General features: G+C 56.3%; 1 protein-coding gene across 1 annotated transcript in view; it reads right to left on the bottom strand.

Annotated features, from left to right (window-relative positions):
• RUNX3 (RUNX family transcription factor 3) overlaps nt 1–19,818 on the bottom strand; it is a 57,068-nt gene that overhangs the window by 18,377 nt on the left and 18,873 nt on the right. Inside the window, exons 2-3 of the mRNA XM_080802722.1 lie at nt 7,845–8,131; nt 5,786–5,942 (exon numbers count right to left, since the gene is read on the bottom strand). Of these exons, the coding sequence (XP_080658848.1) occupies nt 5,786–5,942; nt 7,845–8,131 (444 nt within the window). The remainder of the gene's footprint in view (nt 1–5,785; nt 5,943–7,844; nt 8,132–19,818) is intronic.

Genomic DNA, 19,818 nt, shown 5'->3' with positions numbered 1-19,818 from the left:
GCTACCCGCGTAGGGACAGCACAGGAGTCCAGTCCCTGTACTCTGGCGACTCTCCAAGGCGGGCAGGCAGTCTTGCTACCCCCCTTTACCAGCGGGAGATGAAAACTCAGGGCAGGGAAGGATAGCTTGTGGTTCTCCTTGCCAGGCTGGATCCGGTGATCATGTGAAAACTCGAGCCCCAGAAACAGGAAAATCCAGAACGAAAGTAAACCAGCCAGGCTTCCAGGGCTGCACCACAGAACCCCAGGGGTTCTTCTGAGACACCGAAGAACTGGTATAAACGGGGTGGCTTAAATTGAGGCGTGACTCAAACTGGGCCAGAGTGGGGCCTTTCTGGAAGAATCTTCCTGAGCCAGCCCACTGAAGGCAGGGATGGAAATGTACAGCCCCTGCCCCTGGAGTCCTGGATCAGAGGAGATCGAACCCCTCACTCTCAGACTACAGGGGCACTTCCCATGGTTTCTGGAAACCAAAAGTGTATAAGGTTTAGGGAAATGCTAGGCAGGGACCACCTCCCCTTCCTGGGATCTGCCTTCCCTCCCTCTTTGGTCATTTTTCTCCTGGACTTCTTCCTCCCCATCAGTGCGTAGACACTGCAGGGTGCCAAGCCAGATGGGCCCCAATTACTTAAGTGCTCCTGTGCCTCCCTCATTTCCCTCGGGTCTCTACTGGAAAGTCACCTCTTCAGTGAAGCCCTCCCTGGCCACTTTATCTAAAGCAGGCATTTTAAACTTGGCATCTGGGGCTCCTTCTTAGGATTAAGTGGGCCCTGTGAACAGGGACAAGAAAAAAAAAAGAGACGACTGTATTGTCTCTAACCTCTGGCTGCAATTTAGTATCTCCTTCAAGTATGGCCATGGGCAACAAACCACAGAGGTATTACAGAAGTCCCTGTGACCTTGTCACCAACAGACGTCACAGATATTTACATATCACATTACAGACATTGCAAATTTCTCTAAATATCTTTTATGCTCGTCACAACTTCAAAATCATGGTCGTCATCAGACCCATTGCCACATCTTATTATTTAATACACTAATAAAAGAGCACATTTATCCCAATTTTTTTAGACATTTTGCTAACTGTGTTTTATTATAATTGGTTTCCATTGTAATCCTTTGTATTTCATTTTATTCTTTAAAACACATTATTCTGAAACTGTCAAGTTGACCCATGGGGTAAAAAAAAAAGGTTAAGAAGCTCAATGTGAAACATCAGAGACCCTTCTGCTCCCTCCCTACTTGCTCAAACTTCCCCCATCATGCTTATTATTTTTGGCAATTCCTCTACTTATTTTCTGTCTCCCTCTACTAGGTGGTAAACTCCCTGGGCACCAGAACTTCTGTCTTGTTCACTGCTGTGTCCTAGCCCCTAGGACAGCATCTGACATATAGTAGGTGCTCAAGAACTGTTTGTTAAAAGCATTAAGGGAGAGACAACCGTTTCCATTTTACAGATGAGAACACTGAGACTCACAGAGGGGCAATGAGTCATCTAGGTCAACAGTATCTAGGCAAGGCCAGAAAGGTTAGAATGTGCTGGAGTCTGCCCACCCCCCCCGCCCCAACCCCATAGTAAGGACCTGCTCCTGGGCAGTAAGAGGCCTCCACTCTCACCAGGCAGCAAACCACAAACTACCCCTGAGGTCATGAGCCCTCCTGCACAGCTTCCTCCTGCTTTCCAGGCCTGGCACTACCCCTCCCAGGTGCCCAAAGAGAGGAGGGAGGGAGGAGGACAAAAGGCAGGGGCTGGGACCTGGGAACAAGAGTGGAAGGGAGGGGTGTGTATCAGGTTCCATGGGAAGCAGGGGTCCCCAGAACGAGTTGGGGGGAAACTGTCTCCCTGAGAGCCCCTCACTTCTCTCTCTCTGCCTGCTGGTGAATGCATCCTCCCACCTCACCCCGTCTCAGGGCAGGAAGCTTCGATGACGGAGAAGGTAGAGGACTTTGTGCAGGAACCTCAGGCAGACCTGCCATCAGCTAGAAATCCAGGAACTGCTAACCAAGGCACTCCAGGGACTGGCCCTGGCCAGAGGGGAGAAGTCCCAGTCTGGAAACAGCTACCCCTCGGGGACCTGGGTGACTCTAGACAATCTCGTGGGCCCTTGGGCCAATCAGCACGTACAACCGGGTCTGGCAGTGTGGCTCTGGGCCAGTCCCTGTCCCCCTCAGCCCGGGTTCTCATGTCATAAAACCCCATCATGGGAGCCTCATGGATAGCAGGAACATGTCTTAGGGACCTCTGGGTTTTCTCGACATTGGTCAAGAAACCTATAAGCTGCATCCACACATCTCTCCTCAAATCTCTCTGTACCTACTAGGATTTCTTTTCAAACAGCTAATGACTGTTCAGGAGCTGCCGCTGTTTTCATTTTCACCTAGGCTGCCTCCTAGAGGACATTTTGGGAATTTGTGGCATGTGGTCCTCCAGGGCGCTGGAGGGGGTGTGGAGGGTGGGGTGGAGAGGAGCGGAGGAGGCATCGGTCCAGCTGGGTACAGGGCACCCAAGCAGTCATTCCTCCTGTGTGTGAAACATTTGTTACAAAGATTCTCTGAGCCATGAGCCTAACTCAGTTTTACATAACATAAAGCCAAGTTTTTTGCACACTTTTAGTATCTGTTGAATTTTCCAGGATGGAAGACAGTTTGTTTTTTTTTGTTTTTTCCTGAAATTTTGTTCAGAACTTTCCCAAGCACTGTTCGCCCCTTCAGAAAACCATGTCGTCGACGGCAGTGGACTCCTGAGTCCCGCACGCCGGGGCTGGTGGTCTGCAGCGGCGCTGCCAGGGCTTCTGCCAGACAGCCAAGCTCCCACTCACCACAGGGCGGTCTCACCCCACATTTATATATTCAGGTGGATATTTTATCATAAATCACTTTCTTTTTTTTCTCCATGAAAGGTATGGACTTCTATGGATTTTGAAACTGCACATAAGCAAGTAGGTTCCATTAGTTACACATTTCATTGTAGGACAATGAAAAGTGCGTTATATAGTATTTATTGTAAGAAGGGTGGGAACCTCGGCCCTAATCACTGCAGGACTCATCAGTGACTTGGTTTCTTTCCCTCCCTTGTGTCTTTCCCACCTTCAGGCTTATCATGAGGGCTGTGTGGTGGTGGTGCCTATGTCTTCCATGGAAACCTATCTTCCTGGAATTAAGACAGCATCAAGGAATAAAAGGCAAGGAAACAAACAGAAGTTTCCGTCTGGCTTCTTGATCTTGGCAGAAGTCGGAGGACCAGGGAATGGCTCCGGGTCCCAAACTCCAACCTGTCTCAACTCTCGAAGTGCCCCACTGTCCGTGTCAATCACTGACTTGTCCTCTCGGTGGGAATTTCCCAATGGGCAGCAGGGGCACAGCGGACAGGCTGCTGCGGGCCACAGGACCCCTGTGCCCTCCTTCTCACTGCCAGCCGCCTCCACTTCTCCCACTCCACAATTCACACCTTCTGGGTTTCCCCCGCCCCCGCCCAAACCGCACCATAATCACAGAATCAGTGACTATACCACTCAAAGGGACTTCAAAGATCTTCAGTCACAGGCATTCGATGTAACAAAATCTGTAACCCGTGTCCAACTCTCAATACGTGCCAAGTGATACACTGGGGCCAATTTCCTTAATCCTTATAAAACCTCGGGAGAGAGGGGTCCTTATTGCCCCCTTATACAGCTGGGGAAACTGAGGCACAGAGAGGTTAAACCATTTGCCCCATGTCATCCAGCAAGTCACCAGCGGAGTTAGGACTGAAACCAGGTGGGCTGGTTGTCGAGTCCAGGTTGTTCAATACCATGAGAGTCTGAGGTCTGAAAGTCTGGTCAAGTCCCCAGGTATTGGAACTCCCGTTCAGGCCCCTTCCTGCCCCCGCCCAGGACTAGGGAGACTGATGGGAGAAGGGCTGTGAGAATGATTTATAAACTCGGCCTCCTGCGTCCTCCAAAGCCACAACCCCAGACTCAGCCTCACCTGCTTCAAGCGCACCAGCTAAAGGGGGATTTGCAAACCTACTTCTCTCCCCCAAAGTCCTGCAGGGTGAGTGCAGGTCCGTGGGCATAAATGCCACGAAGAAATCACTTTACGCAGCAAAAAGGCCAGCCAGCCAGCCAGCCATGCCCTTGGTCACTCGGGATCATCGTGTCTTCTCTTTCTCGATCTCACCTCCCAGGACACGGAGTAAGGTGCCACGTTCCTGATGCCTTGCTGGGCTCCCGGGATGGACGTCCCCTTCTGCCTGCTCCTTTAGGGACTGCAGCTATGGCGGGCGGGCCTCCCTACTCCCCCCGCCCCATCCATATCCTCACGCCACCTGGCCTGCACACCTGGCCACCGCCCCAAAGTCAAGCTGCATCCCTGCCAGCCACCAACCGGTGGCCAGTGACTCTCCACTCAGGGTTGCAGCTGGGATTAAGTTGCAAAAGGCGGGAGAGATTGGGGATGACAAAAGGGGCTTGGAGACTAATTAGGAGCAGCAATGAAAGCTTAATTCATAAAAGCAAACATTTTCCATCCATCAACCTGCAACCAGTTAAGGGCAACGTTTGAAAGAAATCTGTGCGTGGGGAAGGGAGCCAACAGGAACAGGAAATGTTTGAAAGAATGTAAACTATTTCAGTTTCATAAAAAGTAACAAGTAAACAGTTATTACATGCAAATAATGCCCTGGTTTTAATTAATGCTGAAAAGTCAAAATATGTTTGACATTTGTATGTATACATTGAATGGCTGGAGAGGAAAAAATGGTGCCCAGATGCCCATTGCTGAGCAGGGCTGTTGGCTGGGAGCAAACGAAAACCTTGAGAAGGTCTTGTTTATTGGTGATGAAAAGTACAATTCTGCCTCAGCCTCTGTGGAGACTGGGGGCAGAGGGAGCCTAGTGTACTTTCTTAACCCAACTGGAGGGGCAGGCTGGGTCCTGCGACTGGGCACTCACGGCTTTTCAGCAGGCTGGTCTTAAAGGGCCAGCGAGTCCTTGAGCCTCCATTTCGCTGGGGCAGGGTTTCTAGGGCTTCTCCACCCAGAAGTGATGATGGGTTTCGGGTCCCAGCAGCCTCCCACCCGAGAGCCCTGGGGCGGGAGCCACAGCAGGCGGGCTGGTCCTGCCTTCCTTCCTATTGCCAGAGGCCAATCACACAGGCAGGGGGGTAGGCGGGCTTCGGCTCCGATTCTGGGAGGGGGTGGGGGAGTGGGGGGTGGGGATGGCAGCCTGCAGGCTTTCCTGCCTTGCTTTCCCCGCATTGCATTCGTGTCTCTCCTAAACCACCTTAAGGCTCACAGGGCTGAGGAAACTGCGGCTTGGGGAGACCACAGCTGTGGAGAGGCAGCCTCGGCTGGCTCAAAGCTTGAAGCTTGGGGAGATCCCAGCCCCGTGGGGAGAGTGGCTGGGGTGCCTGGGCCCCCGCAGACCAGCCATTCGCCTAAGCCCGCTGCTAAGCTCACTTGCCACAGAAGACCTATGAGGTTCCCTTTTGAGCTCCTTAATCCATGATCTCTTCCTAGTGTCTTTTATGAGGCCAGAACACTTAACCACCGGGAAAGAGGGGTGACACGGACAGCTTCAAGAGTTAGTAAACCCCAGAAGCTGGAAGCCAATTGTCTTTTTTCTGGCCAAAGACCCACATCCTCAAAGGGTTTTCTGACACTCCCATGGTGCTCCAAACCACTGTCTGAGACCAAGCCGGGCCTGGGCACTTGTTTTTGGGGCTCCCATTTGGGCTTGCTCTCAGCTTCCTTCCTAGACCTCTGCCATTGCTGGTGTCAGGGTGCGCAGACTCCCTGCAGCTCACCTCGCCCACTGCGGCCCACGAAGCGAAGGTCGTTGAACCTGGCCACCTGGTTCTTCATGACCGCCGAGGCATTACGCAACTCCGCAGAGTAATTCTCATCATTGCCAGCCATCACGGTCACCACTGTTCCATCCGGCACGTCCCCTAGCGCCACCACCTGAAGGTACAGGGGCAGGGGGACAGCTTAGAAAGGTAGGGGAGGCCAGGGAGAGGCGGGGAGGGGCCAGGCAGCTCCCCTAGGTCCCAGGCGCACTGCAGGATTTCTCAAAGGCAGAGCGGAGAAAAGGCTAAACCCCAACGGACACTTTCCCCCCAAAAAAACAAAAACAAGAAGCCGAAATCTCCGCCTTCCACACCCAAATCCTAGCTCAACTGGTTAAGTCATGTCCTAAGAAATTATCCTTGCAATGAAATCTGCGTGAGAGCTGTGAATGAGCTCGATCACTATGGCGTGGGGTGCAGTTCCCCTCTTTCCTTGGGCCTGAGCAAAAGAGGAATCAACGTGCTCCTAGCAACCACGTCCCTAAGTAAAAATAATATCAACAACAATAATAACAGGACGGCTCCCCATGCTGAATTAAAGCTAGAGCCGTTTGGGGTATAAAATTCGGCCCTGAAATGTGGCCCGGGCCCAGTCTGCCAGCCTCTGCAGAGACTGAATTCGTTATGCAGGGAAAATGCAAAATGCAAAACAAACCGGTGTTTTAAGAGGGGCTGTACAGAAAACCCCTTTAAAGTGAGAGAGGGGCTTTCAATAGGAGAATGCACCTGCTGGGAACTGCACGATGGGGGAGGAGATGCCCCCCCTAATATGATCTCCCCCACCCCTCACCCCAAGCAGCGGGCAGAGGCAGATGCCTTTTGAAAAGGAATCACGCTGCAAATGTAGTCACAGCCATTTAAACGTGGCCACCGTGTGCAGGGACTAGGGATCCAGATGGTAAAAATTTCAAGGAGAAAATGTTTGGGGTCTGATTAAAAAGGCCAGATTTCCTGTCAACATCCTGTCTTCTTTTAATTTCAAAGATTCCTTTTAAGCTCCAAGTGACAGTAAAACCTCCGATCTGAGGATTAAAGTCACACGGGCCTCCCCCTCCCCCTCCTCCCCGGGAGATTTTCCCCACTGGCATTTTAAGATGTCACCCGAGAGACCTCCAAGAGCCACTCATCCTTTTTTTTTTTTTTTTTTTTTTCCAATTTGGAGTCGTCTTAATGGGAGCAAGGACGGCCTCAGCTGCCAGAAGCCGCTGTTTCCAGCCACCTCGGGCACCCGCCACCCCCAGCCGCTGGCCCTTCCTGCCCTGCCCTTTCTCACGGCAGCTGTGAGAGGTTTAGGGGAAAACCAAGGCGTTTTCGTTTCATCTCGCTGCCCCCTTAAAAAAATGAAAATGAAACAGTCGCCTACTCCCTACCAAAGAGAAAAAGATCCTCTGAATGACTGGGGGCTGCCTGGGGTGGGAGCGCCCCCCCATTTGTGCCCGACTTTCGGGATTCCTGCCGCAAACGTTTAGGGTTCGGTGCCCCCCTTCTCAGCCCTAGAGTCGCCCGGTGTAAAATTTCAGAAGCCAGAGGTGGAGGGTGTGAGCAGGAAGTGTTTCTGAAGCGGTGCAGGAGGAGGGGTGCTGGCAGGGGAGGTTAGGCCCTATCCACCCTCCGCACCCCACCTCCGGGGCCTCGCCCTGGTCCCGGGGCTCTTCTTCCCCTTTGCCCGCAAGGCTGTGTCGGACGGATCCCGACTGGGGAGGAGCGAAGCCCCATCCGCCCGTTTCCTCATCAACGTCTTTCAGCCCGGCTCCCCGAAGGTGGAGGGGGCAACTCCCTCCCACCGCCCCGAAAAGCCATCCATGCCGGGTGCATCTGAGGGGGAACGCCGAAGTCCCCTGGCGGAGCGCGCAGGGAGACCGAAAGCGCTCTGGGCCCGGCCGCTGGGCTCTCGCGGTGAGGCAGGGGGCACATTCCCCTGCCTTCCCCGGCCGGGGTCCCGGGGACGGTGGGTCCTGCCGCTGAGACGCCCGGATCGCCAGGGCCGGCGTCCGCCCGCCCCGGGCCCCGCACTCACCTTGAACGCGACGGGCAGCGTCTTGTTGCAGCGCCAGTGCGAGGGCAGCACGGAGCAGAGGAAGTTGGGGCTGTCGGTGCGCACGAGCTCGCCCGCGTGGTCCGCCAGCACGTCCACCATCGAGCGCACCTCCGGCCGGGCGCGCCCGCCCGGCCCCACGGCCGCCTGCGCGCTCAGCGCGCCGCTGTTCTCGCCCATCTTGCCGCCGCCGCCGCTGCCGCCGCCGCCGCCGCCGCCGCAGGGGAAGGCCGTGGAGGGAGGTGTGAAGCGGCGGCTGGTGCTCGGGTCTACAGGAATACGCATAACAGCGGCCGTCAGGGCGCCGGGCGGGCGGCGGCGGCGCGGCTCCCCCGGGGGCGGCCGGCGCGGGCGCCTCCTCGGCCGCCGCTGCCGCGAGAAGCGGGAAAGCAGAAGCAGCCGGGCCGCGGCCTCAGGGCGCAGGGGGCGGCGCCCGGGGACGCCCCGCCGGGGGCCCGCCCGCAGCGAGAGGCCTCGCAGCCCCGACGGCCGCGCGCAGCCCTGCCCGCTAGTCCCGCATCCTGGGCTAGCGGCCCGGCTTGCGGCCGCCCCTCGCGGCGGGACGTCTGCCTCGGCCGCCGCGGGGCCCGCGCGGACTGTGCCGCCGCCGCCGCCGCCGCCTCCCGCCCCCGCAGCCCGCTCTCGCGGCCGCCCCACCGACTACGCGGCCGCAGCCCCAGAACAAATCCTCGAGAATCGAGTGGCGGCGCCGGGCCGGCCCGCGCGGGGTTAGTAACCGGGGGCCCGCGGGGGCGGGGCCGGCCCGAGCGACGCGTTGCGCAGCCAATCGGAGCCCCATCGCCGGCACCTCGGCCGCGCTCGTGGGGGAGGAACGGGGACCGCCGAAGGCCGCCCAACGGGGAGGGGCGGAAGGCCCCGCCCCGGGGAGGACTCCCGGGTCTGGGGGCCCGGCGCGTTAGCCCAGAGCTCCTCGAAAGTTCGGGGGCCCCGGGGTCAATGCTAAATATTTGGTTAAAACGCCCGGGCCCTCCAGAGGGCTCCTGGGCAGCTGCCTCCTGGGCGGCGGCTCCCTGACTCGGGGGCCGCAGCTTCCCTTCTCGCGCCCTTTCCCCGCTGCGGGTATCTGGGCCTTCCCCGCTCCGGCTGCTTTCGGCCTCTGATGCCTGTACTCTCTGCTGCGGGACGTAGGGGCTCCAAGGCTGGTGACATCGAGCGGGGAGCCGCCCCCAAGAGGTTTTTCACCCCGCGCCCGGCGTCCCCCGCAGTCCCGCAAATTATTTCGGCCCAAGGGCTTCCACCGCACACGAGATTCCACGACCACCAGCCGCCTCTGAAGCTCCCAGCGCAGCGCGGCTTTGGGCCCGGCCTCGTTGGCCGGGTTGTCGACCAGGGACAGACGGGTGTCCTGGCGGGGGGGTGGGGGGGTGGGCTGGAATCTGTCTTGGCGGTGACAAACCCCGTTCCATCCGCTCCCCCCAAAGCAACTTTCAGGACCGCGCAGGCCTCGCTTCGTCGTCCTTCGTTGTGGCGGCCCGTGAATCTTTGAAAAACACGATGGGGCCTGGAAAACGCGAGTGTTCCCCCCTGATTTTTGCCCCGCGCATATAGCCACGGTCTCGCATCGCGCAAGAGGACGCGAGTCCATGGCAGGAAGACAAGCGTGCGGAGAACGAGGGCATGGCTGCCGAGCCAAGGGCCCCGGCTTCCAGAGGAGGCAATCTTCTTCCTCCGCGTGGATGCGCACCGGCCCCCCGAGGGCCCGCGCCTCCGTCTTACCGGGCGGTGTGCTCCGGCCGCGCCAGAGGGACGCAGACCGCCCTCCCTCCCGCCCGCGCGGCCCATCGATTCCCGGGGCTTCACGGCAGGCAACCCTGGCCTCTCCCGCCCCGTAGGCCAAACGAGCGGGCCTAAGGACAAGCTACAGCGGGGAGGGGAACTGCAAAGATCAAGCCCCCATTCATTCTGGATTATCGCCCCAGAGGTGCTCCCTCGAGTGTAGGGAACCGACGAAGGCGTACCGAGTCTCCGCCGTCTGGAGACTGGGCTGAGTATTCGTTGTTCTCGGCGCTTGACAGGTGCAGTGCAACAAATTCCAAGCTTCGGAAGCGAAGAAGGATAGAATCCGAAAGTGGCCGCCAGATCGCGGCCGGGATCTGACCCCGGCCCAATGCGCGCCATTTCGTCGTTGCGGAACGAATTCAAGCCCCGCGTGCGCTTCGGAGCGGAGAGGCTCCGGCGCAACCTCGACCACCTGGAGAGCTGATCCCTGACCCTGTCGTCGCCTCACGTCAGCCCCTAGGGCCATTTCGAAGGCGGGGACAGCGAAGGACCCTACGGGATCTATTTAGAGAGCCTGCATCTCGGAGTTGCAGATCTCTGGGGCCAAGGCCCTTGCACTCTCCCGAACGAGGGGGGCAGTAGCGGCGGAACCAGAAGAAAACGAGGTACCGGGGCCTTGGCGCGTCGGACCTCTGGGAGCTTCCCGCCAAAAGGCCCACCAAGTTGTGGCCAGGTACGGCCCAGGGCCAGGGAGGGGGGGGCGACGCGTGTGGCCCTGGAGCGGCTGTGGGGCCAGGACCCGCTGTATCAGGGGTTTGTAAATTCGATTCATCTAGTGGTTTCGGTTTGCACCCGTGCCCTTACTTGCCCCTCCGCCTGATTTCTCCCTCATCCTACGGCGGGTTCACAAACGGACATCCTGAAAATGCGGTTCCTGTGGGTCTCGGCACCCGGCACAGGATCCGGCGTGGCTCCAGCCCTCGGGAGGGTACTCACTGCGTGTGGGCGTGTGGGCGCGGGAACCCAGGGACGCTTGGGGCTCCAGCCTGCGGTCGCCCGGGCCCGCCGGGCGGGGAGCAGTTTCGGGAGCCACCGCTAGTTGGCGCCTGCACTCTGCCCGCCGCGGAGTTGCCCGGCCAGGCCCTGCCCACAGATGTGTGCCAGCTTCGGTCGCGTGTCCAGGCACAACGGGCCGCCTCCTAGGAACTGCGCTTTCTGGGCAGACGTTCTGGACAATTCCTCACCATCTACGCGGCCAGAATAAACCTGCTGCCCTACTTGCCCTGATGGACACAGATGCTTCTCTGGCACCCCACGGTCCCTGTGGCACTGGACCCACAGAGCGTTCTCCCTGCCAGAAATGTACAGTCCTCTCCTACCCCGTCCTGAGGGGCCAGAGAAGGACACACAGAAGAACAGGCCAGCCCATTCCCAATTTCTACCAATGGCTAATTTACATCCACCCCATCCCTGACCAACAGACCTAGGGCCACCTCTCTTTCTGTTTTTCTTTTTACCATTTCGAGAGACAGTTGGACAGCTCCCACTCCCTTACGTGGGACACGTGGATACCCTCTTCCTTCCCGTTTTCTATGGCTAGACGTGTCCTTTCCCTCTTCCAGTGGACTGGTGCACCGATCTCTGGCTTTCTCTTGAATGGCTCCCAGCTAAGAGCAGCTCAAATTGTCCACAGCAGCGTGAAGAAGCCAGGAGGTCTGGGCGTACCTTGGCACAGAGTTGGGTCAGCAGGGACCCAAACTGGGGCCCACAGATCTCAGGACCTGGGGGCCACTCCTCCCACCAGCATCCTTTGCCCCTGGGAGTGAGAGCATGGCGTCAAAACGACCCTGCGTCAGGGCGCCCTCCTCTGGCTGCCTGTGACCCCTAGGGGTGCACTCTAAAAGCATTGGTGGTAGCAGGGTGCCTGCATATGTCTCCCCACAGGCCAGGGAGCTTACAAGGGCAGGTCTGATTCGTCAAGAGTCTGGTGCCTGGGATGGGGTGAGGATCCCCCAAGTGTGCCAGATGCAGGACATATGTGACATGGAAAACCTTCTAGGAAGTTCACTGGTTGTGGAAGGGGCTTGGAATCTGCAGTTCCACTGCCTCAGTTTTCCTTTTTCCACCATCTACCGTGAGCTAGGGGACATTGCTTAAAACCTCTCTGGCTCTTGTCGATTTCATCTGTAAAGGTCGTGGCCTCCTCACAGAAACGTGTGTAAGGTCGCATACAGGGGGTGCTCCATCCATGCGAGCTATTGCTGCTGTCACACTGAAAAAAATAAGGCCTGGGCACCCCTCACTGGGGGCCCTTGGCAAGTCTCTTCCTCTTTGTGGGCCTCACACTTGCCATCTGTGAAATATCCAAGTCTCAGGTTCAAAGCTTGCCAGGACTTGGAGCCTAGTCCATGGCTATCCTGCCCCACCTTGATTTGCCTAGGGGCTGCCTGGGAGAGGTCAGGACTGTCTGTGATCTGCCTGCAGGCAGAGCCGGCTTGCAAGAGGGTTTTCCAGCTACCATCACAGGGCTGCCTGAGCCTGGATCTTAAGAAGACTCAACTTCTTTCCCCTAGGCTCTTAGACTCTCACTCTGGAAACCCACTGACCCCCACCCCCTATCCCCCTACAGGCAGGCACTCTCTTGACTAGGAACTGGGCTTCAGCTGACACTGTTAGCCACCTCCCCATCCCCAAGGAGGTTCGTGTTCCCTCCTTCCCAAGTCTCATGGGAGCCCCAGTCCAGTTACTAGCAGAGGACTATCTTCTAGAAGTTAATGATTTTTTCCAGTCTGGCCTCCACACCCTCAGTCTGGTGAAGCCCTCCTGCCCAGTGGCCTGGAACTTAAGGTGGGACGTTTCTGTCCCTCTGTGGAGCCTCAGTTTCCCCTTCTGTGAGTGGAGGTGGTTCTGATGGCTCTGTTTCACAATCCAGAGGATTAAAGACTCCCTCCAGGAGGGCAGGAACATTGTGTTTCCCCATATCTAATGCCATCAATCGTTCCATGGGAAAGAAAAAGAAAGAAAACACTGCTAGTCAAACGTAGACTTGCTTGCATCCCGATTTCAAGTATGTAAGTTTATACATACGTATTATTACACACACACACGCACACAAATTAGTGAGAAAAGGTCATGAAGAACAACATTAATATGGTCAAGGGGTTGTTGCTGGCAGTGTTGGGGGCCCTTACTCCAGAGAATTCCTTCGGGCAGCCTCTCTGGAAGGCTTCTGAATGTGCAGAAGGACAAGTGTGCTTCTCAAATTACAGGGTGGCTCTTTTTTTCCTCTTTTTCTCTTTCTTTCTTTCTTTCTTTCTCTCTTTCTTTCTCTTTCTTTCTTTCTTTCTTTCTTTCTTTCTTTCTTTCTTTTCTCTTTTTCTTCCTTCCTTCCTTTCTTGGAAAGGACCAGACTGTGAAGGGAGGGAGGGGGAGCTGGAGAGAGCCCTGTGGTTAAGGACACAGCTACTGGCTCTGCCACTGACTGCCTGTGGCACTTCTGCACCTCCCCGAGCCTCTGTCCCCTGGCGGGGGAAAGGGGAAGAACAGCTACAGCGAGGACTGCTGAAGTGTTCCGGTGCCCAGGCCGTGTGTTCTGGCTTTAGTACACGCTTTCATTTCACCCCGGCAATTGTGTGGGGGTAGGCCTTAAGCCCACTGAAACAAAGAGAAATGTTGCTCAATATTTTCTGGGTTCGGGAGAACCAGAGTGGGGTTAAAAGGCTGATCTGATGCAAAATTTGGGGATCAGAGGCACCACCCGATTGTGCACCCCTGCACTGGTTGAACAAAATATTGGGGAGAACTGTTGTCTAGATATTGAAAGTGCTTAATAAACGTTTGCGATCACGATGGTGGTGGAGCCAGGTGTGTGGGGGGGTGCGCAATAGACACAGTGAAACAGCCATCAGTGTGGAAATCAGCAGACCCTTCCAGCCCAGGCTGGGAAGCAGAAAGGGGCTGCATGGGTCATCTGCTGAGGCCTACCTGCCTCATGCTCACCTCTGGCCTCAGAACATGCCTATGAGGAGGTAGACTTGGCTGTGGTCCCCAGTATACAGATGGGCACACTGAGGCCAAGAAAGTGGGAGAGGCTTGACCTATTTCACTAACGAAGAGGCAAGATTTGGGACTAAGCTCTGGCAAGGCCAGTGGACTATATGGTGGGACCAAAAGCAGGGTGGGCTGACAGCCACCCAGAGCCTCCACCCACCCTGCCTTAGCCCGCAGGTGGGCTGGGCCAGGACCCACCTGATGGTACCTGGTGCCTCACAGCCATGGGATCTGGAGCACCCATTGCTCTGGGGAGATGCCAGAGTCTGTGTGTCTCCCTCAGGTCCTCAGCATCCCTATCAGAACGGTGAGAGTGAGCTTCCATGGTCCCTAAATGTACCCAGCTGGCTCCCTGTGGACCCCCAGGTAGGTTTCACTGTGACTTTGGGGCCAAGCCCATGGGGCCCCTTTCCCCACCTCTCACCTCCTCAGGTGGCAATGGGTCCCTGTTTTGTGCAGCCCTGGACCTCTACCCCAGCTGCCCTGTAGAGCCTCCTGAGAGGGCGCTCAGCTTGGGGAATTAGAGAGACAGGAGGGAAGGATGGAGAGAGGTGGTCTCAGCGTGGGCCTAGCCAGGGGAGAGGAGGCAGGCCCCATAGTAGCCAGGGAAGTGGACTCTGGTTGTCCACCTGTCCTCCCTGTTCCTCCCTTTCGTCATTTATGAAACAGGGAAATAATTCCGGTAAAGCCCTTTGGTCTATGACTAATAATTACCCTAATTAGTTGGAGTCCTGTCATATGCTGGGACTTTTATTTCAATTATTGCTAACGCTCTCGGGGCTTCTGCAGGGTATTTAATTCTCTCCATTTTACAGATGGAGAAACTGAGGCTCAGAGAGTGAAGAGCTTCCCCACTCTGGGCCTCAGAACTGGAGGGCCCTTGTTTCAACAAGAGTCCTTGATCCAGACTCTGTCTTTGCTCTGCTGGCTGGTCAGAGTACCTTAGCCTCTCTCTCTACATCAGTTGGGGGCAGGGGTGCAGAGCGCTCTGCTGGCAGAGTCATCAGATCTGAGGTTCTTCGTTGGGAGGGAGGGGCAGAGAGGCTGGTGAGAGGGCCCTGGGTACTCCGAGGGTAGCTCAGAGCCCAGGAGGGTCTGGAAAGGGCAGACTTTCCCAGACCCAGGAAGGGGCTTTAGCTCTGGCAGGGAGGGAAAGAGCTCCTCTGAGTGGCTGGCACTTCTCGCACTTCCTATTGTGGGGGAAAGACAGGAGGAATTTCAGGTTCAAAACATCTCCAAGCCTTAATCAGATGGTAAGAATAGCTGCGAGTCAGAAACCCATGTTTGGAACTGAATTGGAACCACAGGATTAGAATCTTGAGCTCTATCAGTCGTTACTGACAACAGTTAAGCTTCCAGCATGCTGGGCCTAATCCCACATTCTGTGCTCATTTGTGCTTCACAAGACCCTTATTGGGGAGGTCCAGCATCCCCCCCCCAAATCCTATAGGTGAAAATGTAAACTTGCCCAAGGTCACACAGCTGGGCAGCTGTGGAGCCAGGATTCCAACCAGGCAGCCTGGCCCCACCGTCTGTTCTCATGGACCAGAATCAGATGCTTGAAGTTCTAGTCATGGAAGAGAATTAGAATCCTGGCATGAGAATTGCGGGCAGGATTCAGAATTTTATAATGGGCTCTGAGATACCATATCCAAAATCTCCCATTTGTCAAGCGGAAGAACTGAGGCCTGGGGAGGGAAAGGGTCTCCTTCAAAGTCACCGCCTAGGCCAGGGGCAGAGTCTGGAACCCCCTCCTGCCCCCTCCCGGGGACTCTGGTCCAGGATGCCTTCCTCTCCGTGGCAGGCCCTCCTCACCCCACCGCCCACCCAGTGGCTCCCCGGCCCAGCCAGTCCCATTAGGGATTTTCCACCCCCCCCCAAAAAGGTCCTAATGACTGTCAGTCCTTGTGAAGCCTTAATTAATCTCAGAGGCTGATGGCTCTGAGGAGACCGGGGGCTTTGGCCTTACGCAGATGAAGATTACGGCTCCATTTCATGTGGTGGTGAAGGAACGCCTCAGACATTCCTGCCAGCAATAAAAGCCACATGGCTTTCCAGCGTCGCCCTTGGAAAAGAAAAAAAGCGCAGCCCTTTGCGGAAAGAAATCAACTATGTGCTGTATGCATGGCATGAGATAAAAACGGGGCATAACGAGGTGGAGAACAGTCGGTCTCTTATGCTACTTCCCGAGGCCACCGAGAGTGGCAGGGGCCGGCGGTAGAGAGCCCAGCAGCAGCCCCGGGGAGGGGCGGGGTGGAGCCACAGTGTAAGGGCCTCAGCCCCTGCACCTGAGCCGGCCTTCTGATGCCCTCTATGCCCCGCTGGCCGGGCCGGCCCTCCGAGCCAGGGAGCCCGGCAGTGACACAGCATCCTACTTGCAGAGGGTCCCGTGCCCGCTCCCCTGCTCTGCCGTCACTGCCTCGAAATCCTTCAGACTCTTTGAACCAAGGGTCAGTGTTTTCATTCTGCCGCCGAGCATCCCTAGGTTAGGTAAGCAGTCCTGGCCCACAAGTCACCTCGTCAGCTGACAGCGACACCTCCCCCAGCCTGGGGAGTCATGTTCTTTTGAGCACCTACTTTGCCAACATCATCTGAGATGAACTCCGGAACAATCGTGTGGCTTGTGCGGATGGGGCAGCTGAGGCTCTGAGAGGCTTCCACGTGGCAAGGAAGCTGGATGCGGAGTCGGGTCCCTCTTCCTCCAGAGCAAGCATCTTAACCACTCCGCGTGCTGCAATATTTCATGTTCACCATGCTCCGTGGGGGCGGCGATGGGCAGGGTCAAGTTTTGTTTTGTTTTGTTTTGTTTTCCAAATAACAGAAGGGATAACAGAGGCCAGAGAGGTGAGGTCGCTCAGGGGAATGTCCAGTGGCTAGTGGAGCATTCAGTACCAGGCTGCATGGTAGGGATGGGGGCCTGCATCCAGATGGCTGGGGCGGGGGCGGGGGTGGGGTGGGGGTGTCCCAGTTTTAGAGTTGTTTGTTCTGCTCCTAAATGTGCTAGCTCTCTGTGTGGGTCACTGTCTTCAGTCTGGCTGGGATGTAGCAGGAGTCCTGACCTCCCCCACCCCTTACCAGTGCTGGGTTCTAAACACCTGGAAGTTCTTCTTTGTGGCTTCCTGAACTCTTTCATGCCCTGGTTTCCCTCTGCCACCCTCCCTGGTTGGGGAAGCAGTTGCACCCTGTGTCTTGATCAACTTAAAGCAGTCCCAGTCCTCAATGAATCCTACAAAACTGAGGATGAAGGGATCCTAAAGACGGTCATGACCTATAACATGGGCTAGGCCCAAGGCCCATGGACCTGGCTGCTGGCTCCGGGACAGTTGTCCCCTTATTTCTTGGTGGGTGACCCTAGACAAGTCCCTTCCCTCTCTGGGCATCAGACACCTCATCAGGGAGCTAAATGCATTGGGCCACACTTGATCCTCAGGAGGACTGTCCGTCTTCAATATTCTAGAATTCCATGTTAATCTAGGACAGTTCTGGGGCTACCGAGGTGCAGGATAGGTCAGAGGCATGCTCAGGGTCACGTAGGAGGCTCACTGGCTGCTGGGCCTGACTCTGAGGTCCCTGCCTGCTGGCCCAGCTCTCCCCTACACAAGACTTTGGAAGGCCCAGCCTCGGTCTTGGGTCCACTCTCCTGCTCCCCAGTCCACTTCAGCCTGTCAGGTGCTGTAAGGGTCCAGGTCTGGAAGCCACAGCTAAGTGGCTTCTGTTTTTTTATTTATTCTGGGTGTCTGTTTTATTTTTATGTTTTAAACATATTTATGTATTATATACTCTTCTGTTACTATATTTTACAATAAAATATTTAGAAAGAAAGGGAAAGGGAGGAAAATAGAAAAAGACATACTCCTGACCCAAAGCTCTAAAGAAATGGACAAAAATGCTTACATTTTTATACAGTTGCAAAACTGCCCATAGTGTGTCAAAACTGGGGAGTGTTTATTCTTGACCAGATCACTGTTTCAACCAGATTGTCCTGTCTACCAGCTCAATCTCAGCCAAATGATCTGGTGGTCTCTGAAGCCATCCTCCTCATGGCAACACCCCTGTACGGGGTATTTCTGGGTCTTCAGCCCCCGCTGAGCATGCTCCCTATGGAGCTCCTTAAATCTTACCAGTTGTCCTCCAGATCCGTGTCATTGGGCTTCCTCTATATGCGAGGAACTAAATGTCTCTGAGGAAGCCTGCTGGACCGAGCCAGGAAGGGGCAGAGCTGGGGTTTGAACCAAGCTCTATTGATGCTGAAATTGTGCTTTGTTCACTCCAGGAGCTTCATGCCATGGCCCGGTCCCCTCAGTTACAATAACGAATACTATCCACACTTTACAGGTATTATTTCATTTAATTCTCATGGCCACTTTACTGGTTGAGCCCCCTGTCAACATCCCCAAGATAACACTAGAAAAACCGGGGCCCAGGAAGCTTGTAACTTGCTCCAGTTCACCCCACAGGTAAATGTGAGAGCTGAACTTGGCAGCCTGGCAGCCTGAGCTGCCTGGCCTGGCTGCATGGGTAGCACAGACACCATGGAAGACAGAGCAGTGGCCCAGGGTCCACAGGTGACCCCGAGAGACCAAAGGCCAGCAGGGCTGGGTGGCTGGGATTGGAGGGGGGAGTCCAGCAAGGGAGATCTGCTCCCGGAGTGGTGCCAGCCTACCTACCCCTCCTTGCCTACGAGGTCCATGGCCCTCGGGGTGGTGCTCAGGATGCGGATAGAGCCAAATAGAGATCTGAGCAGGCCCATTAATCCCTGCCGGGCATGTCTAGGCCATAGGCTCACACACGGGGCACTCTTTGTCACTGTCTGTTGGCCTGCATTTGTCACTGGCAAGGATGTGATGTTTAGCACCTGTGTGTCTCTGGCTGTACCTGAGGGGGCTTCTGGAAGGGAATCCTAGAAGGTGCTCAGACCTAGGGTGGGGGCTGGGCCTTCTTACTGCCCCATCTTTGAGGCTCAGTCAAATCAGGGCTGGCCTTGATGGTGTGACATTCCTTCATCTCCCAGAGGCCTGGCCCCATCCCTAGGGGTGCAAATGGAAATGTTCCCAGGCCTGTCCTCGGGGAGCCCTGCACCCGATGCAGGGAGCTAGGATGGACAGGAAGAGGAGAAATGGGAAGCAGATGCGGAGGGAGTTCTAGATCCGCTCGGTCAGCAAACACTCATTGAGCACCTTCAGCCCACGTGCAGGGGGCTGTCTTAGGTGCCGGGGGTACTGCTGTGGACAAGACAGGCAGTTGCCCCACGTAGCTTTGATTCGGCGGGGAAGGCAGAGGATAAACCAGGAGGTAAACAGACAAACGCGCCAATATTTGATAGCGTCTTGGGATGCTGGAGAAAACGATGAAGGCCAAGGGACGGAAGAGGTGGTGCTCGCCAAAGGCGAGGAGGTGGTCTCCCTTACTTTAGAGCAGGTGCTCAGTGAGGGTCTCCCAGAGGAGGTGACATCCGAGCCAAGAGGTGGAGGCTGAGAAGGACCCAGATGGAAGAAGGAAGAACTGCCTTCTCCCACCTGCTTTCTCCCACCCGCCTCTGGACTGGGCATGTCCACAGTTCCTAAAACATTTTCTGCCTTCTATCTCTTCTGCTTTTCTCACAATGGCCCTGAAAACCAGATGGGGAGACTTGAAGTACCCAATGTGCAGCTGAGGAAACCGAGGCTGGAGGTGAGAGGGGCTTGTAAAGTTTGATGCCTGAATGCCAGGACCAGACCCCGCCCCCTCCCTGGAGCCTGGGGCTCCTCCAGCCACCCCATTGGCCAGCTGGTTCCTCAACGCCCAGGTCTGGGCAGGCTGCAGCCAGAGGGGAGTCAGGCAGTGGGCATCATTTCTCTGGGGTCACGGGGCTAGAAACGTGGGCTGCTGGGCCGGGACCGGGAGGGGCAGCAGCTCGGGGCTGGGCGGGGGTCCGGAGCGGAAGGCGCCCAGCCCTGATTGGAACAAGGTGGCTGCACTGGGAGCCCAGCCTGGCGTCATTGATCTTGCCTGGTGTTCCAGCCACCAGGCGGGGCCAGCGCCGGGCAGGCTGCCGGCTTTCCCAGGTGTGGGGACACCCTGGGGGAATGGCTTTTCATGTGGTCATGGGGTAGGCATGCCACCCAGCACGTGGGGGAAGCCAGGGCGTTGGGGGCACGCTGGCAGTTGGGCGGGGGTGCATCCTGGA

Source organism: Martes martes (assembly GCF_963455335.1).
Source record: "Martes martes genome assembly, chromosome: 4".
NCBI classification, from domain to species: Eukaryota; Metazoa; Chordata; class Mammalia; order Carnivora; family Mustelidae; genus Martes; species Martes martes.
This window is presented reverse-complemented; position numbering and strand designations above follow the sequence as displayed.